Source organism: Manis pentadactyla, chromosome 5 (genome assembly GCF_030020395.1).
Source record: "Manis pentadactyla isolate mManPen7 chromosome 5, mManPen7.hap1, whole genome shotgun sequence".
NCBI lineage: Eukaryota > Metazoa > Chordata > Mammalia > Pholidota > Manidae > Manis > Manis pentadactyla.
The window spans coordinates 92,888,136-92,908,809 of NC_080023.1; the positions used below are offsets into that span (position 1 = coordinate 92,888,136).

At 39.2% G+C, this 20,674-nt stretch overlaps 1 protein-coding gene across 1 annotated transcript in view; it reads left to right on the top strand.

The window, feature by feature from the left end:
* EGF (epidermal growth factor) overlaps positions 1–20,674 on the top strand; it is a 107,184-nt gene that overhangs the window by 44,284 nt on the left and 42,226 nt on the right. The window contains 6 exon segments of the mRNA XM_036920873.2: positions 8,823–8,945; positions 9,791–9,916; positions 10,625–10,761; positions 12,984–13,129; positions 17,382–17,486; positions 18,715–18,938. Of these exon segments, the coding sequence (XP_036776768.2) occupies positions 8,823–8,945; positions 9,791–9,916; positions 10,625–10,761; positions 12,984–13,129; positions 17,382–17,486; positions 18,715–18,938 (861 nt within the window).

Sequence of the window (20,674 nt, forward strand, 5' to 3'; positions counted from 1 at the left end):
TGCCCTTTTCTTATGGCTGAGTAGTATTCCATTGTGTATATGTACCACATCTTCTTTATCCATTCATCTATTGATGGACATTTAGGTTGCTTCCAATTCTTGGCTATTGTAAATAGTGCTGCAATAAACATAGGGGTGCATCTGTCTTTCTCAAACTTGATTGCTGCATTCTTAGGGTAAATTCCTAGGAGTGCAATTCCTGGGTCAAATGGTAAGTCTGTTTTGAGCATTTTGATGTACCTCCATACTGCTTTCCACAATGGTTGAACTAACTTACATTCCCACCAGCAGTGTAGGAGGGTTCCCCTTTCTCCACAGCCTCGCCAACATTTGTTGTTGTTTGTCTTTTGGATGGCAGCCATCCTTACTGGTGTGAGGTGATACCTCATTGTAGTTTTAATTTGCATTTCTCTGATAATTAGCGATGTGGAGCATCTTTTCATGTGTCTGTTGGCCATCTGTATTTCTTTTTTGGAGAACTGTCTGTTCAGTTCCTCTGCCCATTTTTTAATTGGGTTATTTGTTTTTTGTTTGTTGAGGCGTGAGAGCTCCTTATATATTCTGGACGTCAAGCCTTTATCGGATGTGTCATTTTCAAATATATTCTCCCATACTGTAGGGATCCTTCTTGTTCTATTGATGGTGTCTTTTGCTGTACAGAAGCTTTTCAGCTTAATATAGTCCCACTTACTCATTTTTGCTGTTGTTTTCCTTGCCCGGGGAGATATGTTCAAGAAGAGGTCACTCATGTTTATGTCTAAGAGGTTTTCGCCTATGTTTTCTTCCAGGAGTTTAATGGTTTCATGGCTTATATTCAGGTCTTTGATCCATTTTGAGTTTACTTTTGTATATGGGGTTAGACAATGGTCCAGTTTCATTCTCCTACATGTAGCTGTCCAGTTTTGCCAGCACCACCTGTTGAAGAGACTGTCATTTCGCCATTGTATGTCCATGGCTCCTTTATCAAATATTAATTGACCATATATGTCTGGGTTAATGTCTGGATTCTCTAGTCTGTTCCATTGGTCTGTGGCTCTGCTCTTGTGCCAGTACCAAATTGTCTTGATTACTATGGCTTTATAGTAGAGCTTGAAGTTGGGGAGTGAGATCCCCCCTACTTTATTCTTCTTTCTCAGGATTGCTTTGGCTATTCGGGGTCTTTGGTGTTTCCATATGAATTTTTGAATTATTTGTTCCAGTTCATTGAAGAATGTTGCTGGTAGTTTCATAGGGATTGCATCAAATCTGTATATTGCTTTGGGCAGGATGGCCATTTTAACGATATTAATTCTTCCTAGCCACGAGCATGGGATGAGTTTCCATCTGTTAGTGTCCCCTTTAATTTCTCTTAAGAGTGACTTGTAGTTTTCAGAGTATAAGTCTTTCACTTCTTTGGTTAGGTTTATTCCTAGGTATTTTATTTTTTTTGATGCAATTGTGAATGGAGTTGTTTTCCTGATTTCTCTTTCTGTTGGTTCATTGTTAGTATACAGGAAAGCCACAGATTTCTGTGTGTTGATTTTGTATCCTGCAACTTTGCTGTATTCCGATATCAGTTCTAGTAGTTTTGGGGTGGAGCCTTTAGGGTTTTTTATGTACAGTATCATGTCATCTGCAAATAGTGACAGTTTAACTTCTTCTTTACCAATCTGGATTCCTTGTATTTCTTTATTTTGTCTGATTGCCGTGGCTAGGACCTCCAGTACTATGTTAAATAACAGTGGAGAGAGTGGGCATCCCTGTTTAGTTCCTGATCTCAGAGGAAATGCTTTCAGCTTCTCGCTGTTCAATATAATGTTGGCTGTGGGTTTATCATAGATGGCCTTTATTATGTTGAGGTACTTGCCCTCTATTCCCATTTTGCTGAGAGTTTTTAACATGAATGGATGTTGAACTTTGTCAAATGCTTTTTCAGCATCTATGGAGATGATCATGTGGTTTTTGTCTTTCTTTTTGTTGATGTGGTGGATGATGTTGATGGACTTTCGAATGTTGTACCATCCTTGCATCCCTGGAATGAATCCCACTTGGTCATGGTGTATGATCCTTTTGATGTATTTTTGAATTCGGTTTGCTAATATTTTGTTGAGTATTTTTGCATCTACGTTCATCAGGGATATTGGTCTGTAGTTTTCTTTTTGGTGGGGTCTTTGCCTGGTTTTGGTATTAGGGTGATGTTAGCTTCATAGAATGAGTTTGGGAGTATCCCCTCCTCCTCTATTTTTTGGAAAACTCTAAGGAGAATGGGTATTATGTCTTCCCTGTATGTCTGATAAAATTCCGAGGTAAATCCATCTGGCCTGGGGGTTTTGTTCTTTGGTAGTTTTTTGATTACCTCTTCAATTTCGTTGCTGGTAATTGGTCTGTTTAGATTTTCTGTTTCTTCCTGGGTCAATCTTGGAAGGTTATATTTTTCTAGGAAGTTGTCCATTTCTCCTAGGTTTACCAGCTTGTTAGCATATAGGTTTTCATAGTATTCTCCAATAATTCTTTGCATTTCCGTGGGGTCTGTCGTGATTTTTCCTTTCTCGTTTCTGATACTGTTGATTTGTGTTGACTCTCTTTTCTTCTTAATAAGTCTGGCTAGAGGCTTATCTATTTTGTTTATTTTCTCGAAGAACCAGCTCTTGGTTTCATTGATTTTTGCTATTGTTTTATTCTTCTCAATTTTATTTATTTCTTCTCTGAGCTTTATTATGTCCCTCCTTCTGCTGACCTTAGGCCTCATCTGTTCTTCTTTTTCCAATTTCGATAATTGTGACATTAGACCATTCATTTGGGATTGCTCTTCCTTTTTTAAATATGCTTGGATTGCTATATACTTTCCTCTTAAGACTGCTTTTGCTGTGTCCCACAGAAGTTGGGGCTTAGTGTTGTTGTTGTCATTTGTTTCCATATATTGCTGGATCTCCATTTTGATTTGGTCATTGATCCATTGATTATTTAGGAGTGTGTTGTTAAGCCTCCATGTGTTTGTGAGCCTCTTTGCTTTCTTTGTACAGTTTATTTCTAGTTTTATGCCTTTGTGGTCGGAAAAGTTGGTTGGTAGGATTTCAATCTTTTGGAATTTTCTGAGGCTCTTTTTGTGGCCTAGTATGTGGTCTATTCTGGAGAATGTTCCATGTGCACTTGAGAAGAATGTATATCCCGCTGCTTTTGGATGTAGAGTTCTATAGATGTCTATTAGGTCCATCTGCTCTACTGTGTTGTTCAGTGCTTCCGTGTCCTTACTTATTTTCTGCCCAGTGGATCTATCCTTTGGGGTGAGTGGTGTGTTGAAGTCTCCTAGAATGAATGCATTGCAGTCTATATCCCCCTTTAGTTCTGTTAGTATTTGTTTCACATATGCTGGTGCTCCTGTGTTGGGTGCATATATATTTAGAATGGTTATATCCTCTTGTTTGACTGAGCCCTTTATCATTATGTAGTGTCCTTCTTTATCTCTTGTTACTTTCTTTGTTTTGAAGTCTATTTTGTCTGATATTAGTACTGCAACCCCTGCTTTCTTCTCACTGTTGTTTGCTTGAAATATGTTTTTCCATCCCTTGACTTTTAGTCTGTACATGTATTTGGGTTTGAGGTGAGTTTCTTGTAAGCAGCATATAGATGGGTCTTGCTTTTTTATCCATTCTGTTACTCTGTGTCTTTTGATTGGTGCATTCAACCCATTAACATTTAGGGTGACTATTGAAAGATATGTACTTATTGCCATTGCAGGCTTTAAATTCGTGGTTACCAAAGGTTCAAGGTTAGCCTCTTTAGTATCTTAATGCCTAACTTAGCTCGCTTATTGAGCTGTTATATACACTGTCTGGAGATTCTTTTCTTCTCTCCCTTCTTGTTCCTCCTCCTCGATTCTTCATATGTTGGGTGTTTTGTGCTGTGCTCCTTCTAGGAGTGCTCCCATCTAGAGCAGTCCCTGTAAGATGTTCTGTAGAGGTGGTTTGTGGAAAGCAAATTCCCTCAGCTTTTGTTTGTCTAGGAATTGTTTAATCCCACCGTCATATTTGAATGATAGTCGTGCTGGATACAGTATCCTTGGTTCAAGGCCCTTCTGTTTCATTGTATTAAATATATCATGCCATTCTCTTCTGGCCTGTAGGGTTTCTGTTGAGAAATCTGACGTTAGCCTGATGGGTTTCCCTTTATAGGTGACCTTTTTCTCTCTAGCTGCCTTTAACACTCTTTCCTTGTCCTTGATCTTTGCCATTTTAATTATTATGTGTCTTGGTGTTGCCCTTCTTGGATCCTTTCTGTTGGGGGTTCTGTGTATTTCCGTGGTCTGTTCGATTACTTCCTCCCCCAGTGTGGGGAAGTTTTCAGCAATTATTTCTTCTAAGATACTTTCCATCTCTTTTCCTCTCTCTTCTTCTTCTTCTGGGACCCCTATAATACGGATATTGTTCCTTTTGGATTGGTCACACAGTTCTCTTAATATTGTTTCATTCCTAGAGATCCTTTTGTCTCTCTCTATGTGAGCTTCTATGCGTTCCTGTTCTCTGATTTCAATTCCATCAATGGCCTCTTGCATTCTATCCATTCTGCTTATAAACCCTTCCAGAGTTTGTTTCATTTCTGCGATCTCCTTTCTGGCATCTGTGATCTCTTTCCGGACTTCATCCCATTTTTCTTGCGTATTTCTCTGCATCTCTGTCAGCATGTTTATGATTCTTATTTTGAATTCTTTGTCAGGAAGACTGGTTAGGTCTGTCTCCTTCTCTGGTGTTGTCTCTGTGATCTTTGTCTGCCTGTAGCTTTGCCTTTTCATGGTGATAGGAATAGTCTGCAGAACTGGGACGAGTGACGGCTGGAAGGACTTCCTTTCTTGTTGGTTTGTGGCCCTCCTCTCCTGGGAGAACAGCGGCCTCTAGTGGCTTGTGCTGCGCAGCTGCGCACAGACAGGGTTTCTGCTTCCTGCCCGGCTGCTATGGAGTTAATCTCCGCTGTTGCTGTGGGCGTGGCCTGGCTCGGGCAGCTACTCCAAAATGGTGGAGTCGCGTTGGAGCAGGAGCTGCTGGGAGGCTATTTATCTCCGTAAGGGGCCTCCCTGCTCCCTGCAGCCCAGGGCTTAGGGTGCCCAGATATCCCGGATTCCCTTCCTCTGGATTAAGTGACCCGCCCTGCTCCTTTAAGACTTCCAAAAAGCACCCTCCAAAACAAAACAACGACCAAAAAAAAAACAAGAAAAAAAATTTTTTTTAATTAAAAAAAAAGGTGGTCTTTCGTTTTTCTTTATTCTCCGGTGCCAGCCTCAGGCCTCTGCTCACCGGTCTTTCTGCCCTGTTTCCCTAGTATTGGGGTCCCTGTCCCTTTAAGACTTCCAAAAAGCGCTCGCCAAAACAAAGCAGCAAAAAAGCAAAAAAAAAAAAAAATGGTCGCGCGCTTTTCTTATGTCCTCTGTCGCCCAGCCTCCAGTGCCTGCTCACTGTTCTTGCTGCCCTGTTTTCCCAGTATCGGGGGCCCTGCACTCTGGCCCGGATGGCTGGGGCTGGGTGTTCGGCAGCCCTGGGCTCCGTCTCCCTCCCGCTCTGCCTGCTCTTCTCCCGCCGGGAGCTGGGGGGAGGGGCGCTCGGCTCCCGCGGGGCCGGGGCTTGTATCTTACCCCCTTCGCGAGGCGCTGGGTTCTCTCAGGTGCGGATGTGGTCTGGATATTGTCCTGTGTCCTCTGGTCTTTATTCTAGGAAGGGTTGTCTTTGTTATATTTTCATAGATATATGTTGTTTTGGGAGGAGATTTCCGCTGCTCTACTCACGCCGCCATCTTCCGCCCCTCCTTCGGATTTAACTTTTGTACCAAGTCATTACTCAATTATTTCTCTTACTACTTATTGGGTGATCTTTCTCATGTTCAGTGATTTAAAATACCTTTATCCATACTACAAACTTACATAAACTTGAGTCTTTCCTAAAATGATTTCTATCTGGTTCTATTATCCTTTTTGTCTATTCCAGCACTCATTACCCACTGTTTTAGTAATTGCATCTTTATGATACATTCTATATTTGTTAAGAGCCTCTCATTCTCTTCCTACACCTAACCACACTCATACAATGTTCTTATTTTTTTCTTACACATACAATTTATTTTCCAGATGAACTTAAGAATTATTTGGCCCAAGTTGGCACTGGCATAAGGATAGACATAAAGATCAATGGACTGAGAGTCCAGAAATGAACCTCACAATTAGAGCCAACTGATTTTTGACAAGGGTGCCAAAATAATTCAATGGGGAAAGAATTCTCTTTTCAACAAATGGTGCTGGGTTGAGTGAATAAATTCAAATGCTGAAGTTGAACCCCGTAACACTTTTCACAAAAATTAACTCAAAATGGATCAGACTTAAATATAAAAGCTAAAACTCTCTTAGAAAAAAATACAGGAGAAAATCTGTGATATTGGGTTAGGCAAAGCCTTCTTAGATATGACCAAAAGCACAAGCAATAAAGAATAGATAAATTTGATGTTATCAAAATTAAACATTTTTGTGCTTCAAAGAACATTAGAGAAGTGAAGAGATAATCCACCCAATGAAAGAAAATTTTTGCAAATCCTCTATTTGACAAAGGGCTATATAAAGAACTCATATAACCTAACAACAACAAAAAAAACACCAATTTTAAAAAGGGCAAAGGATTTGAATAGACATTTCTCCAGAGAAGATATACACATGTCCATTAAGCATATGAAAGATGCTCACCATCATTAGTCATTAGGGAAATGCAAATCAAACCTATACCCACTAAGACAGATTTAAAAAAAAAAACAAACAGAAAATAACAAATGTTGGTTTATGTTCCCATCTGGCCTCCAAAAAAGGCTCATTTCACTTAGCACAGCCACATTTTTCAAACACCTGGTTCTTCATCAGCATTCTGTTGAAAGAAGTTCTTCCAAAATAAGAAAATCTCAGTTCTGGCTAACCGTTCATCAGTGTGTGGGGTGAGAAGTCCTGTCTGTGCACTTGGTGAGGCCCTGGGGTAGAGCTTCAGAGCTGACATTAATGATCACGCACTACATGGTTGTCACCTCCATCTAGAATGGGTTCTTGTGCTTTGTGCTAAGTACTGCCTAGATCATTTACATGCTAGCTACCTAAGGAGTCAGGCATCATCATCTCCATTTTCAGAATGAGGAAACATGGATTCCCAGGCGTTAAGGCACTTGCCCAATGCAAACAGGTAGAGGCAGCCCTGGATTCACACCTGTGTCTGCTCGACTCTTTTCATCATGCCAGATTTCTTTTTTAAACTGTGGTAAAATATACGTAACATGAAGTTTACCATTTTAACCATTTTCAAGTGTACAATTCAGTGTCATTGTATATATTCACAAAGTTGTGTAACCACTACCACCATCTAGTTCCAAACTTCCACATAACTCAAAACACTCGGTAACCCAGTAATGCCCTCTTCCTCACACCCTAGCCCCTGGTAACATCTATTTCACTCTCTGTCTCTATGAATTTTTCTATTCTGGGTACCTCATAAGAGAGGAATTGTACAAGGAGTACTTCTTGTGTCTGGCTTCTTCCACTGAGTATATCGGCAAGGTTCATGCACATAGGAACACATGTCAGAACCTCCTTTTCACACCTGAATGATATTTCCTTGCATGTATATGCCACATTTGTTTATCCCTTCATCCACTGATGGACATTTGGGTTGTTTCCACCTTTTGGCCCCTGTGAATAATGCTGCAATAAACATTGATATGCAATTAAAAAAAAAAAAGAAGAGAAATGAAAACATGTCCATACAAAAACTGTACATGTATGTTCATAGTAGTATTATTCACAATAGCCAAAAGGTGAACCAGCCCAAATGTGTAACAACTGATGGATAGATAAACAAATTGTGTTATGTCCATATACTGGACTGCTATTCAGCCACAAAAGTGAATGAAGTACTGATACATGGATGAACCTTAAAGATATTACGCTAAGTGAAAGAAGACAGTCATAAAAGACCACATATTGAATGATTCCATTTATGTGAAATGTCCAAATAAGGCAATCTCTAAAAGTATGTGATGGTTGCCTAAGGATGGCAGAGGGACCAACTGGGGGTAAATGGGGAATAATGGCAATGGGTTTGAGTTGATGAAATGTTCTAAAACTGTGTGTTTGTTGCATGGCTGTGAATATACTGAAAAACACTGAATTGTACAGTTGAAGTGGAAGGATTATAAGGTTTGTGAATTATATTTCAATAAGCTAAAGTTCAAAGAAGAGATAGTTAAGAAAAACTGTTCAATTTAAAAAGCAAGTTGCAGAAGAGGTATATGATAGTGATCCTATTTGTGGTCAAAGAAAAAGGACATTTGTAGGTGTATTAAAACTCTCCTGAAGGACCCACAGGAGCTATACCAGCACTGAGTGGGCAGTGGGAACTGGGGGTGGAGGGAACTTCCTAAAACTTCACACATTTCTATACTGTTTTAACTTTTACTAAGCTAGACTGCTTTCAATATAAAATAATAAAGAAGTGACAAAGTTAAAAACTCAAAAAAAAAAAAAGAATTATTTGGCCAAGTTCCATTTAAAATGTTTGAACTTTTGTTGACTAGTAATTAAAAAGTGTGATTTGACATAAAAGACACTTAGAGGAAACTAGAGTCCTTTTCCAAAATCAGAGGTCTTTCCCTAAATTTTTTAGATTTGAATTTTTCTTTATTTTTATATCTTCATTACGTTTCATAAATGTTTGATCTTTATTTAACTTGCTCTTTTCAGCATAGCATTTTTATTAGCAAATTAGCAAATTTTACTAAATTCCTGCAAATCTGATCTAACACTAATCTTGATCTTATGCTTTATTAATTAGAATTAATTTCCTGTCCAAGCAATGTGTCTGAATGCAGCCATGACTGTGTGCTGACCTCAGATGGTCCTGTATGCTTCTGTCCTGAAGGCTCAGTGCTTGAGACAGATGGAAAGACGTGTAGTGGTAAGTTCACTTACCTTTTGTTTGAAATGTTCACTGTCTAAGGGACAGCAAAAAGTTGATCTGCTTGACAAAGGAGGATAGATTTTCCAGCATTATACATTATACATTGAGAGATATTTATGCAACAGTGTAACATACTGATTTCAATCAGGTTTTTGTTTTACACATAGTGTAGTGGTTATGAGCAATGGCTTTGAAGCTAGACAGCCCTGAGGTAGCATTGCAGTTACTGGCAGCCTTACTTTGAAACAGTTTTCTACCTCCCTTGACCTCTCCTCATCTGTAGAGGTGAATGATACCTGCTTCCTATACTCGTGGCCAGCATTAAACAGGTGGCAGATGCAGAGAGCTTAGCCTTTTCCTTGCACCCAGTAAATACCTCTCTACTTCTATCGTCATGGAGACGTAAGTATATAAAGGGCTGGATGTAACTCAAAATTTACAGAAGACTTATTTGTGGCTTTTTTTTTTTTTTAATAAAGAAAGCAAAAGAAGCCAACAGGTCAAAAATGCATGAGAGAAAAAAATATATTACCCATTAAAAGAGCTAGCCCAGCTGCCAGGGCACGTGTTTGCCAACTCCGTGATAGAACATGAGGGTGGGGGCCGATGGATGTGAAGACATCCCGTTGGGATATCAGAGATGGTCAGGATCATAGAGCAGTGGAGTACGGTGACATTTTTGCGTCTGGTCCCTGAAAAATAAACTTGACTGCAGCAGTAGGAACAAATTTGGTAACAGTTTTAGAAATCACCATATATTTGGCCATCCTCAATATTTTGATGAAAAATCGTTATATTTTTCAAGGACAATCGCATCGTTACCCAGCAGTTATTTTTTGTAGGCTGTTCCTCTCCTGACAATGGTGGCTGCAGCCAGCTCTGCCTCGCTCTCAGCCCAGCGTCCTGGGAATGCAGCTGCTTTCCTGGGTATGACCTGCAGGCGGACTGGAAAAGCTGTACAGCCTCAGGTTAGTGCCGTGGATATTGGGAAGTGCGTCTCTGCCAAAGGTTACATGAGAACAACGTTTCATTGAGAAAGATGGAGAGTTAAATTGCTTTTGGCTTCTGGGTAGAAAAGTTTGATATTTTATTTTTGGAAATGGGAAACAAATCACCTTGTAAATATAAATCATAATTGTGTTTTTGCGGAATATTTCTAAGTTAATTAGCATTCAGCAAAGAGCGTGCCTTAGCCAGACCCCAATACTCTTAACTTCTCAGAGCCTTAGTTGATAGAGCATAATCTGAGCTCTGAAAATAATCTGGGATCTAGTTATTAACTCAAATAATCATGCTTTCCTTTCCAAAGTGCCCAGGCATTTGGACATTAATGAATACAATATGCTAATGTTAACATGTTTCAATATGTGTGAATCAAGGAGATGTGGCACTAAGACACATCATTTCGCTCTGGTGTTGGTTATTTAATGTGGGCTCTTTTTGGAAGTAACTTGCACTTTAACAGTAGCGCCTGACAGGGAGGAATCCAGTGATGAAATGCTGACCAGGTGCCATGGCAAGGGAGAGGTGGCTTCTGGCCTGTCCTCACCTGTACCACCACAGGCGGGAAGTGGAGAGACAGAACTGCAGGAAGAGGGTGCATGACAGGAAGAGTCACAGTGCCTCTAGGGCTCCAAGGCATATTTAATGGAGTCGTATTTGAATTTGCTTAGTAGGACCACAGCCGTTTTTGCTGTTTGCCAATTCTCAAGATATTCGACACATGAACTTTGATGGAACAGATTATGGAACTGTGCTGAGCCAGCAAATGGGAAAGGTTTTTGCCCTAGATCACGACCCTGTGGAAAACAAGGTATGGTTTTGTCACTTGAACAGCTGTGACTGTGCTTTAAGGACAGAGCAGAGGATTTTATCCGAACAGATTGACCTGGGCTACTTGAAAATCCTCTGCTAAGCTCAGAAGAATTAGTCACAGTAAAATTTAAATATAGGCATTGGAACAAATTTGGGAAATTTTAAGGCCATTCCTCTTATTATAACCCTACACTGGTCCTTGCTGTGATTCAGCCATTTTATTGGGAAAGATTGAGCAGGATCTTCAGTTCATTTTCTTCCTTGGAGATGAGGGTGGGAGGTTAGCACAGAGCCATACACATAGGAGGAGCACCATAAATAAGTATTTAGTTATTTGCTGGTAGCTAAGTATGGGTTAGTAATTCGCATTTAATATCTGTCACTGGGGGGTGGAATTCAGTGACCTTCTAACCATGAATATCAGGAAACCTAAGTTTTATGGGTTGTGAGAGAATGGCAGCTCACAACCTTATTTATATAATAATCTATTGTACATGAGGTTTTCTGTATATAACTTAAAATTTCTGTATTATCACCCCAATCAACAAACCATTTGGCCTTTAATTTCTTAGTTGTATTTATGCTAGTTTAGAATGTGCTTGAAATGATATGTTACAGTGTCTTCCAGAGATTAACTACCCATTATCAATTTACATAGTTATAAATCTCACTCCATAATTATTTATTACTGGATGGTACATTAATTCCTAGAATTTTAAACTGTGTTTTTGTTCCTTCCTGATTTGAAGCAATCTGGCAAATGGCCCCAAAAAAGACAGGGCGAAGCAAATTGATTCTGTACTTAATCGGTATGGATTGATGAGTACATGTATTCATCTTGCAAATAGAAATTTGTACTTAAACACTAGCAAACAATTTTTCTTTTTTCTTGAATTGAATCTATATGACTCCATGGAAGAATTATATTAACAGAAAGAAATAATAGAGAAAAAATAAGTTCAACATTCATTTATTACCAAACTAATTTTTTCCTGCACAGTCAGTAGGAAATTTTTACAACAAGGTGAATAAGGAGACTTAGAATGAACTTTAAGTTGTGTGGCTGTTTTTCACTTCTCTGGTAAATGTTCTAATTTCTTGCTTCTCAAACGCTGGTACTTGGACCAGATTGTCCTTGCATCATCAATATCCCCTGGAGCTTGTCAGATCTGCCAAGACCCTCAGCCCCCACCCCTGACCAGTGAATTGGAATTAGACCCTCAGCCATCGCCCCTGACCAGTGAATCGGAATTTGCATTTTACAAGATTCCCAGGCGATTCCTGTGCAATTTGAATTTGAGAAGCAGAGGTCTAGTGGAGGGTTTTTTAGTGGGAGAAGTACTCATTTTTGTAGTATGGAATGGAGCTGTTTTCTATGCCATCTAGAAAGATGAATTACCATTTTGTGAATACTCTCATCATTGATTATAGGTTTTTGTGCTGACATGTACTCACAGTTAAAATTCCACAAATGTTACCATTAAAGTGTGAGCTGATCCATAGCAGTTTTTTAATGCTTTCATGAAATTCTTGTATCTGTTTGATAGTCTGAATATCAGACTGAAAAAGAACTGAGCACATACAAGGTATGTTCTGTTGTACAAGATGGATTAATTAAAATGAAATTATATACAGTTAGAGATGAAAGGAACTTTGGTAAATATCTAGTCTGTCATTTTAAGAGTTGAGAAATTGAGGTTAAATAGCTTGGCCAAGGCAATCAAACAAACAACTGCCAAAATTGGGAGAGGAACCTGTTACCTGTGGGTTGAGCAGGAGAAGATACAGCTCACCCTGCTGCCTCCATTAAACTGCTAATCATTGCTTCCTTTCAGGCTGTGAAAGCCTACAGAGTTCAAGCACAATGGCTTTGTTATTGACCTATAATCAAAAGTTAATAAATTACTAGTAGCAATGGAAATATGTGCCAGCTGTAGGGCTAAAGGGTTTTATATACAGAAAACGAATGCACTTGGTATTACTATACCCATTTTACCAAAGGGGAAAGTGAGACTCAGAGACATTGAAGAACTTGGCTTAAGTTTACACACTTCTGGGAAGTAGCAGGGGTGGGATTCACTTGGAGGTGTGCTTATCTCTAAAGCCAATCTCTTAATGATTCCACTATATGATCCAAAAAATTTACTAGCCACAATTGAGAGTATCCATATTAATTCTTTTAAACAAATCAGACGGAAATGCCTATTTTTTCTTTTATAGATATACTTTGCCCACACAGCCCTGAAGTGGATAGAGAGAGCTAATATGGATGGTTCCCAGCGAGAAAGGCTTATTGAAGCCGTAGATGTGCCAGAAGGTCTTGCTGTAGACTGGAGTGGCCGCAGATTCTACTGGACAGACAAAGGGTATGCCTGCTCCTTCAGCTTTATGCCACAGGGGGTGGGAGTGATGGGACAGGCAGTCCTGCGGCTTTGTCCTCATCTTTGCACACAAGGAAATGTTTCTGGAGCCCTGTCTGGGACTGGAGGACAGATGCCCCCATACCCCCCACACTTCCCTCGCCTCCCCACCACCAAGCAGGACATTCTTCCCTTTATCAGGATTGGGTCTGTATCCAAGGGAGAATTTTGAGGACCAAGGAAGTAGCATGTGTTTTTGTACTTCAGCCTGTTGTAATCAGAGAAATACACACAAAACATGTGTATGAATACAATCAACCACAATCAACAGGCACTCTTGGAGCATCTGCTGTGGATAAGGCTTCCTCCTAGGTAATGTGGGAGATGCAAAGGAGCATGAAGAGGGCTCCATCTTTTCAGTCAGCTCAGAATTCAGTCAGGGAGGTAAGGCACACATACACAGGAAAAACTAATGCCAGTGCTTGGTCTAGAGGTCAGCACCAGAGATGTCGTAAGGCTATACATTAATAATGGCCAAATGAAGGGTGTACACTCCCAGAGGAGTGCCGCAAGGGATTTCAGGGGTCAACTAACCAAATCCCCTCATTTTACAGATGGGGAAACTAAGGCTCGGAAAAGCCAAGTGATTTATACATGGTTACACGACATGCAAGTGGCAAGTCTTGGGCTAGGCTCCACATGCTGGCTCTCTATTAAGTGAGCCTGAAGGAGGGAGTGAGAGCTTCACACTGGAGTTCTGAGGAATGTCCTGATGAGATTGTACAGACCTTTGCCTTGGATGGAAAACAGCAGAACTAGAGGGAGGTTGTGGTGTGCCTGCCCTCTGCGCACACCGCTCCCTGGTGCTGCAGGAGGGAGGCTGCACTTAGTGTGTAAGTGTGTGTGGCTTAGGGGAGCCCCGGGACCTGTGGGGGTGGGAAGACAGTGAAGGAAGGAAGTGGCTGCATCTCTTATATGTGCTAATGAGAACCCATTTCCTTGCTCCTGGAAGAGAGGCAGCTGACCCCAGAGACATCACAGGATAGTACTAGAGATGTTCTGTGCTTTGGATATTTTCTCAGTCAAAGCCATGAAGTGAAATGGTGGCCAACCTGAACATCTGATACCCTTGCAACTGTGCTAAAGAAGAGAATTAATTAGGGTTTTACTTCTGTGAAATCAGTGGTTCCAACACAACAGGAGGAGTCCCAGAGAATGGATATATAGGTTTGGGGTAGGCTTTCTGTGTCCCAGAAAATCTCTTTTGGTCTGGATAACCCATGAGAAACAAATGGTTTTTTTTTTAATGAGTTAAATTTATGGCATGGGGTGTAGTTAATAATATGGCACTTCTACATCCAGGTTAAGTATATTTTCATTCATTCATTTGTTGTTCACTTAACCATGCCTTCATTCTTTTATTCTTTGGGTAGTTATTTACTGGATAACTGAAATGCATCAGACACTGTGCTGAAAGCTTTATATCCATGACACTGTTAAATCCCCAAAATGTAAATTTTCTTATCCCTAATTTAAAGATTAAAAAATTGAGAAGCAAAGAGAAAAAGTAATTTCCCCAAGGTTAAGTAGCAGTATAAAGAGCGGAACTGGAGCTTTAGTTGTAATAATGATAAAAATTATAATAACAGCCTCTTCTGTGCAGAAGGACATTTAAAATGTCAGCTGTGCATAACAGCAGAGTTTGTACATGGCTGTTCTCAGAGGGAAAATGTTGATCAGAGCAGCAGATGTCAGCCCCTCCTGGACCCTCCCAGGATGCTGGGTTTCATCATATTTCTCACATTCATATGACACCTCAAATTTTAACAGCATTTGATTAATAGTCCCATGGTGTACCTACTACCAAGGCAATGCCTTCAGGAGACAGAGTTAGACAAGTACTTCTGTATCCTGGAGAATCAGACTTCCAATTCCTGAGCTCATTGACTTGCCTAAAAACAAGCCCTTCTTAAGTGCTCTTCCCTTTAAAGGCAGCTGCTAAAATAAAACCTTTAATTTGCCTGGAAATGAGAGGTTTATCATATGAAAACCTTGATATTAGGTAGAAATTGGATTTAAATAACTGAGATTCCCAGCTCATGGTATTAGATTATATGGTAACTCTTAATCTGTTAAGAGAACCAGACTGGATACTTAACAGTTTACACTGGTTTAGGAAAAGACATATTCAAATTAACGTATAGCTACAGGAAGGAAGCAAATTGATAATTTCACTGGCAATGCTGTTATTTAGTATCAAGGAATCCTGATTCCTAAAGTCAAATGCCTAGTAAAAAAGAAGCAAAAGGGCAAGAAATAATGTTTGCCCATTCTTTTGAGTTAACAAAAACTACCATGAGTAAAAATCAGTCTTCTATGGTTCTGGATGAATAGCTCTTGTCATGGAAATAGGATGGTGTTTAGAGGATCCCATTGGCATTGAGACCAATCAGGGAATGGCTATTAAGAGAAAGACACAGCACTGGATTAAGGGTTATGCTTGGATTCAGACACAGCACTGGATTAAGGGTTATGCTTGGATTCAGGTGAACCCCAAAGTCTGTGCTTGTCTTTGCTTTCTCAGCACCAATACCGCAGTGTGAGATTTGCTTTCTGGTGGAATCAAATAGAAGTGTATTATTAGGTGAATCCTTTGGGGAGCTTTGAAAATAAATTCTAGCAATCCTGCTGAGTTAGCTCCAGGGTCAGGAGTATGTGCCTGTCTCAGTTCTCAGTACCTCACTCCTGCTCAGAACAGTAAATATTCAGAGATGATGCAATAGTGGAATCAGAACTGACAGTTTTATCTCCCTGGTCAAAAGCAAGCGGTCTTCGCTTTCCCTCCCATCAAGGCAGTGGGCACAGTGATACTTGTGGCTGAGTGAATTTGACACATCGAGTTCAGAAAGACCCAGTAGTACCCTCCCAATGGCCACTTCATCTGGGAATAAAAGTATCTCATAAAAGTGGCACCAAAATATAAATGGCTTCACATTAGCCACTGCCCTGAGTTGGTTGTTTGCAAAGTGTACTTGACTCAGCATAGGCCCTGAGCTGATCTTACCTTTATCCACCTCCTGCATCTAACCTGTGAGGAGGAGTCTATAAAGCCTCTGACTCACTGACGGCCTAGAAAGTGTGCCTGAATAAGTCCCCAGAGAAGATCGGCTTAATGTTTTGCAGAACAGAGAGGAGAGAATAGTCCCACCCTGAGTTTCTGGGCAGGCCCGTTTCATGCAGACATTGCCTATAGGAACAAGGGGTAGAGCTTTCCAGGTGTTTGTGGAATGAATTAAAGACAGTTATACTTTCTAGTTTGCAGGAGGGAAACAGGCTGGTGGAGAGGGGAGGGTCTTCTTATCCCCTCTGCCTGTAGTCCTATCTACTCCTGGAAGCCTGGTTTAACTCCCAGGTCCAGTGTATCCAACTAAGCCCCCAGCCCTGAGTCTGCCAATTGCATTCTTTACATTCTCTGTATTGTACTTCCCTCCCCCACCCTCTCCTGCTGCCCTATAAGCCGAGTAAAGATCATGATGGAGTTTTCTCTAGTACTGTATCTCCAATGCTTAGGCGAATCCCTGGCACAGAGTAGGTGCCTCTTAAATATTTATTTGGTAATAAAGATTTATTTCACAAATAAATGGAAAAATTAGGAAATAAGAATTTTCTCCCCTGCCAAATTCCATAGGGTTATATTTTTTAATGTAAAGATTAGTACATAATATTCAGTACTCCCATTTGTCTTAGAATCATATAGAAAAAAATTAAGGTCAGCATACATTTCCCCCACTGTCTTGTGCTGGCTGTCTCCCAGCCCTTCAGACCTGCTCTCCCTCCCCCTGCTTTCCCTCCCCGTGATCTGTGGCTGTGACAGGAAGCCAACAGCTCCTCTCTCGACTGCCTTTTCCTGGTTCCAGCAGGAGAGGGAAGTTTTGAAGAGAAAGGGATGTAGTATTTACACACATTTTGTCCCTGCCAGGCCACTGACACAGTCCCCTCTTACTTTATCCTTTCACAGTGTGTTTAACTGCATGGCATATATACTGGAATGCTAATTAAAAGACTGTTAAAAAAAGAGAATGTACATGTTGGTCCTGACGTGTGTATTTGTGCTCACACGTGTGCACACATGCTAGCATGTGTGATGGGGATAGTCTGGATGCTTTCCTTTGTATTTCAGTAAGCCACAGGGATGGAGCATTTTTGTTTAAAAAGCAAAGTTGATATAAAAAGGCCCTTTATATTACTTGCATTTTAGGAAGTCTCTCATTGAAGGGAGTGATTTAACTGGAAAACATCGTGAAATAATCATTAAGGAAGGCATCTCTCAGCCACGAGGAATTGCTGTTCATCCAGTGGCCAAGTAAGTATTTGTGAAAACGAGGCACCTTTCTGTAGACAGTTCATGCTAGTTTGATATGCTAGTGACCAACATTTGTCTTAAGATCTCTGGTGGTCAGTGGAATCAGGACCAAGCAAATTCATAAGATTTGTTCAAATTTTCAGAGCTGATATTGCTAGTGTGACTTCCTCATCCTTGTAACGTCTTCTGATTTTCTATTCTTGTATGAAAATATTATTGCTTAGATACCCTTTCATTTTAAGCAAATTCAATTTCTTTTTGAGAAGAAGTGGGCTGTAATTCTTTAAACAATTAGACATTAACCCATTAAGCTACTTTCTTTACAAATCTAAATTATTGCTTTCCTGAGTAGAGGATAATATGTGGATTGCATGGTTTATAAATTCTATTTAGAAAAATCGTGAGTTTAGTTCAAATGATAAGTTATGCCTGGATTTAGACAAAAAGAAACAGACATCATGAATGAGTAGGAGACTGTTGTTAATTGTGAATTAGTAAGAAATTGGTGACAAATGCTGGTTTAGGTTTATAGAGGTAAGAAGAACTGATTCCTTTCTACTGCAAAAACAAGGCTAAAAATTTAACTGTATTTTATTTGGAATGGAAATTTTATGATAGTCTATGGGAGATAATACACTGGTAGTAATTGATAATTGATTTGGAGCCAGCCACATGATTAAAGCAGTGAGAAGATATCCATCTCTAAACAAGCAGGTGAAAAGATACTGAACCACACTGACCTCAAAAAATGTGCCTCAGCATCTGGTTTATGAAACTTCAAATTGACCAAGTTAACTGAGTACATCATATAAAACTGTTTGATAAACAAATATGCTCTTTCCTTTATGTTTTAATTTTACATGTAAAGTGAGTCTTAACATCTGCATAGCAGTAGGACAGGCTAGCAAGATTTCATTTGCTTTTACAGCATGAAATGCTTATTTAAGAATATGTACTCAATACATTCTTGATTTGTAATATACTACAATTTTTTAAATCAGTCTTTTTATCCAGTGATCTTAAATTTAATCTGACATTTCCTAAGATGCTCTACACAGAAAAGATAATTTTTTGCTTCTGAAAATTATTTGTTCAACATACAGTGCTATACTTTCTCTTTCTATATTCCTTGGTGTACCACTTAGTTAAAACGATTTACATTGATGTTTTCAATGATGAAAGAATAGAATTTTTTCATGCAATTTTTTAAATGCTTTTTTGATTAAAGGAGATTATTCTGGACTGATATGGGGATTAATCCACGAATTGAAAGTGCTTCCCTTCAAGGCATTGGCCGGCTGGTTATAGCTAGCTCTGATCTGGTGTGGCCCAGTGGAATAACGATTGATTACTTAACTGACAAGTTGTATTGGTGTGATGCCAAACAGTCTGTGATAGAAATGGCAAATCTGGATGGTTCCAAACGCCAAAGACTTGCTCAAAACGATGTAGGTGAGGCCTTGGGATGGGTGATTTCTTCATTTTGACTGAATATTGATGAGTGTTAAATACAAAATGTGTTTAGACACACACACACACACACCCTCACCCCTGCCCCACCCCACATACTCTTAACCACATGGTGAGAAGGGGATAAAGACAGAATTCCCCAGAGATTTATGAGCTACAAAGATTACCTTGACATTAGAATAGTGGGTAAAAAAATAATGATGTAGGTTCATTCCTCTTTGCCAAGATTTCCCAAAATCATATTAAAAATTTATAAACTTCTGTAGGAATAAGAAGTTAGTTCAACTGTTATCTTTCTTATGTTCTAGAAAATGTCATTTTTATAACAGTAATATCACCATTAGGTATTAGTGAATATCTATTCATGTGCAAAGTATTCATGTGCAAAGATGAATACAGTTTTCTCCCCTATTATATTTTAGATTTTGCATGGGATGTCATGTATTTTCATAAATATCTGTAAAACCCTGTAGCCTATATTAACTGTTAAAAGAAAGGTATGAATGGCTATGAGATTAGGTAGCACTGGGAGACTCGTTGTGATTTAGAATATGCAAAGACAGTATTTAAACTGGACCATGTGGTAAACAGATGTTAATAAAATGTTATCATTTGAAATAAGGCTGCAAAGATTGGTCTTTGTATGTTAGTACTGCCAGGATATATTGACTGACTTAAATTTGATTGTACTAGGGAGCACTGCATGTTCTTGAGTTGTAATATACTCAAGGAAATGTGCATGGTAAGATTGATATCTCAGGATAATCACTTAGGTAAGTATAAAGGTTGGATCGGAATCTGGGGAAAATAAAATCAGTTAGGAGACTACAACAGATGTCCAGTCAACAGTTAATGAAAGCCTGAACTTGAACATTGCCATTTAAAAGTGGAAAGGAGGATTAGAATTATATAAAAAATCATTGTGAATGAAAAACTGAGAGCATTTGCTAAGACCATATCAAATTGAGGGCTAGGAAGATGTTGAAGATGCTTCAGAGATTTGGAAACTGGTTGAGGAAGCTGGAAAAAACAGTTTCTCTCTTTTAGGAAGAAGCTAACAAGCTAATAACCTATATAAGATATTTATTATGCCTGTTTCTTTAGTTTTGGAGGTAATGAATTTCTAGATTCATATTCTATTAAATAATCAAGAAACGTGTAATTTGAAAATTTTACATATTTCCAAGCTTCTTTAAAAATGAAATACATACTTCACAATAAAACATGAGCTTGTGTACAGTTGTAGACTTTATTCATACATGTACTTAACAGATATTTATTGAATCACAGAAAGTGGACATACAGTGGATAGTAAAACAAATATGGTTCCTGTAAAGCCATGGAGGCTAGTGAAGGAGACATACCTTCACCTAAATACATCAGCTAAATAAATGTAGGATTGCAGCTTTGACATATGAAAGCAAAAAGGGATTTGAAAATTCCTAACCAGAATGTAAAGACACCATAGTCTAAACCAAAAAAACATAACGATATTTTGTGAATAATTTGTATTGCTACTGTAATCTCTAAGGCAGTTTTCTACTAAAGACCATTATCAAATATTGATATGAAAATAGGTAAAATAATCCATCCTTGTAGTGCCATCTACTGGTAACATTAGTGGTGACTTCTCAGCTGCCAGTTGAGGGTTTTGAATGTGAAGATTGATGGAATTCATTCTTAATTTAAAATGCAATTGTGGCTCGTCTGTTAAAAAA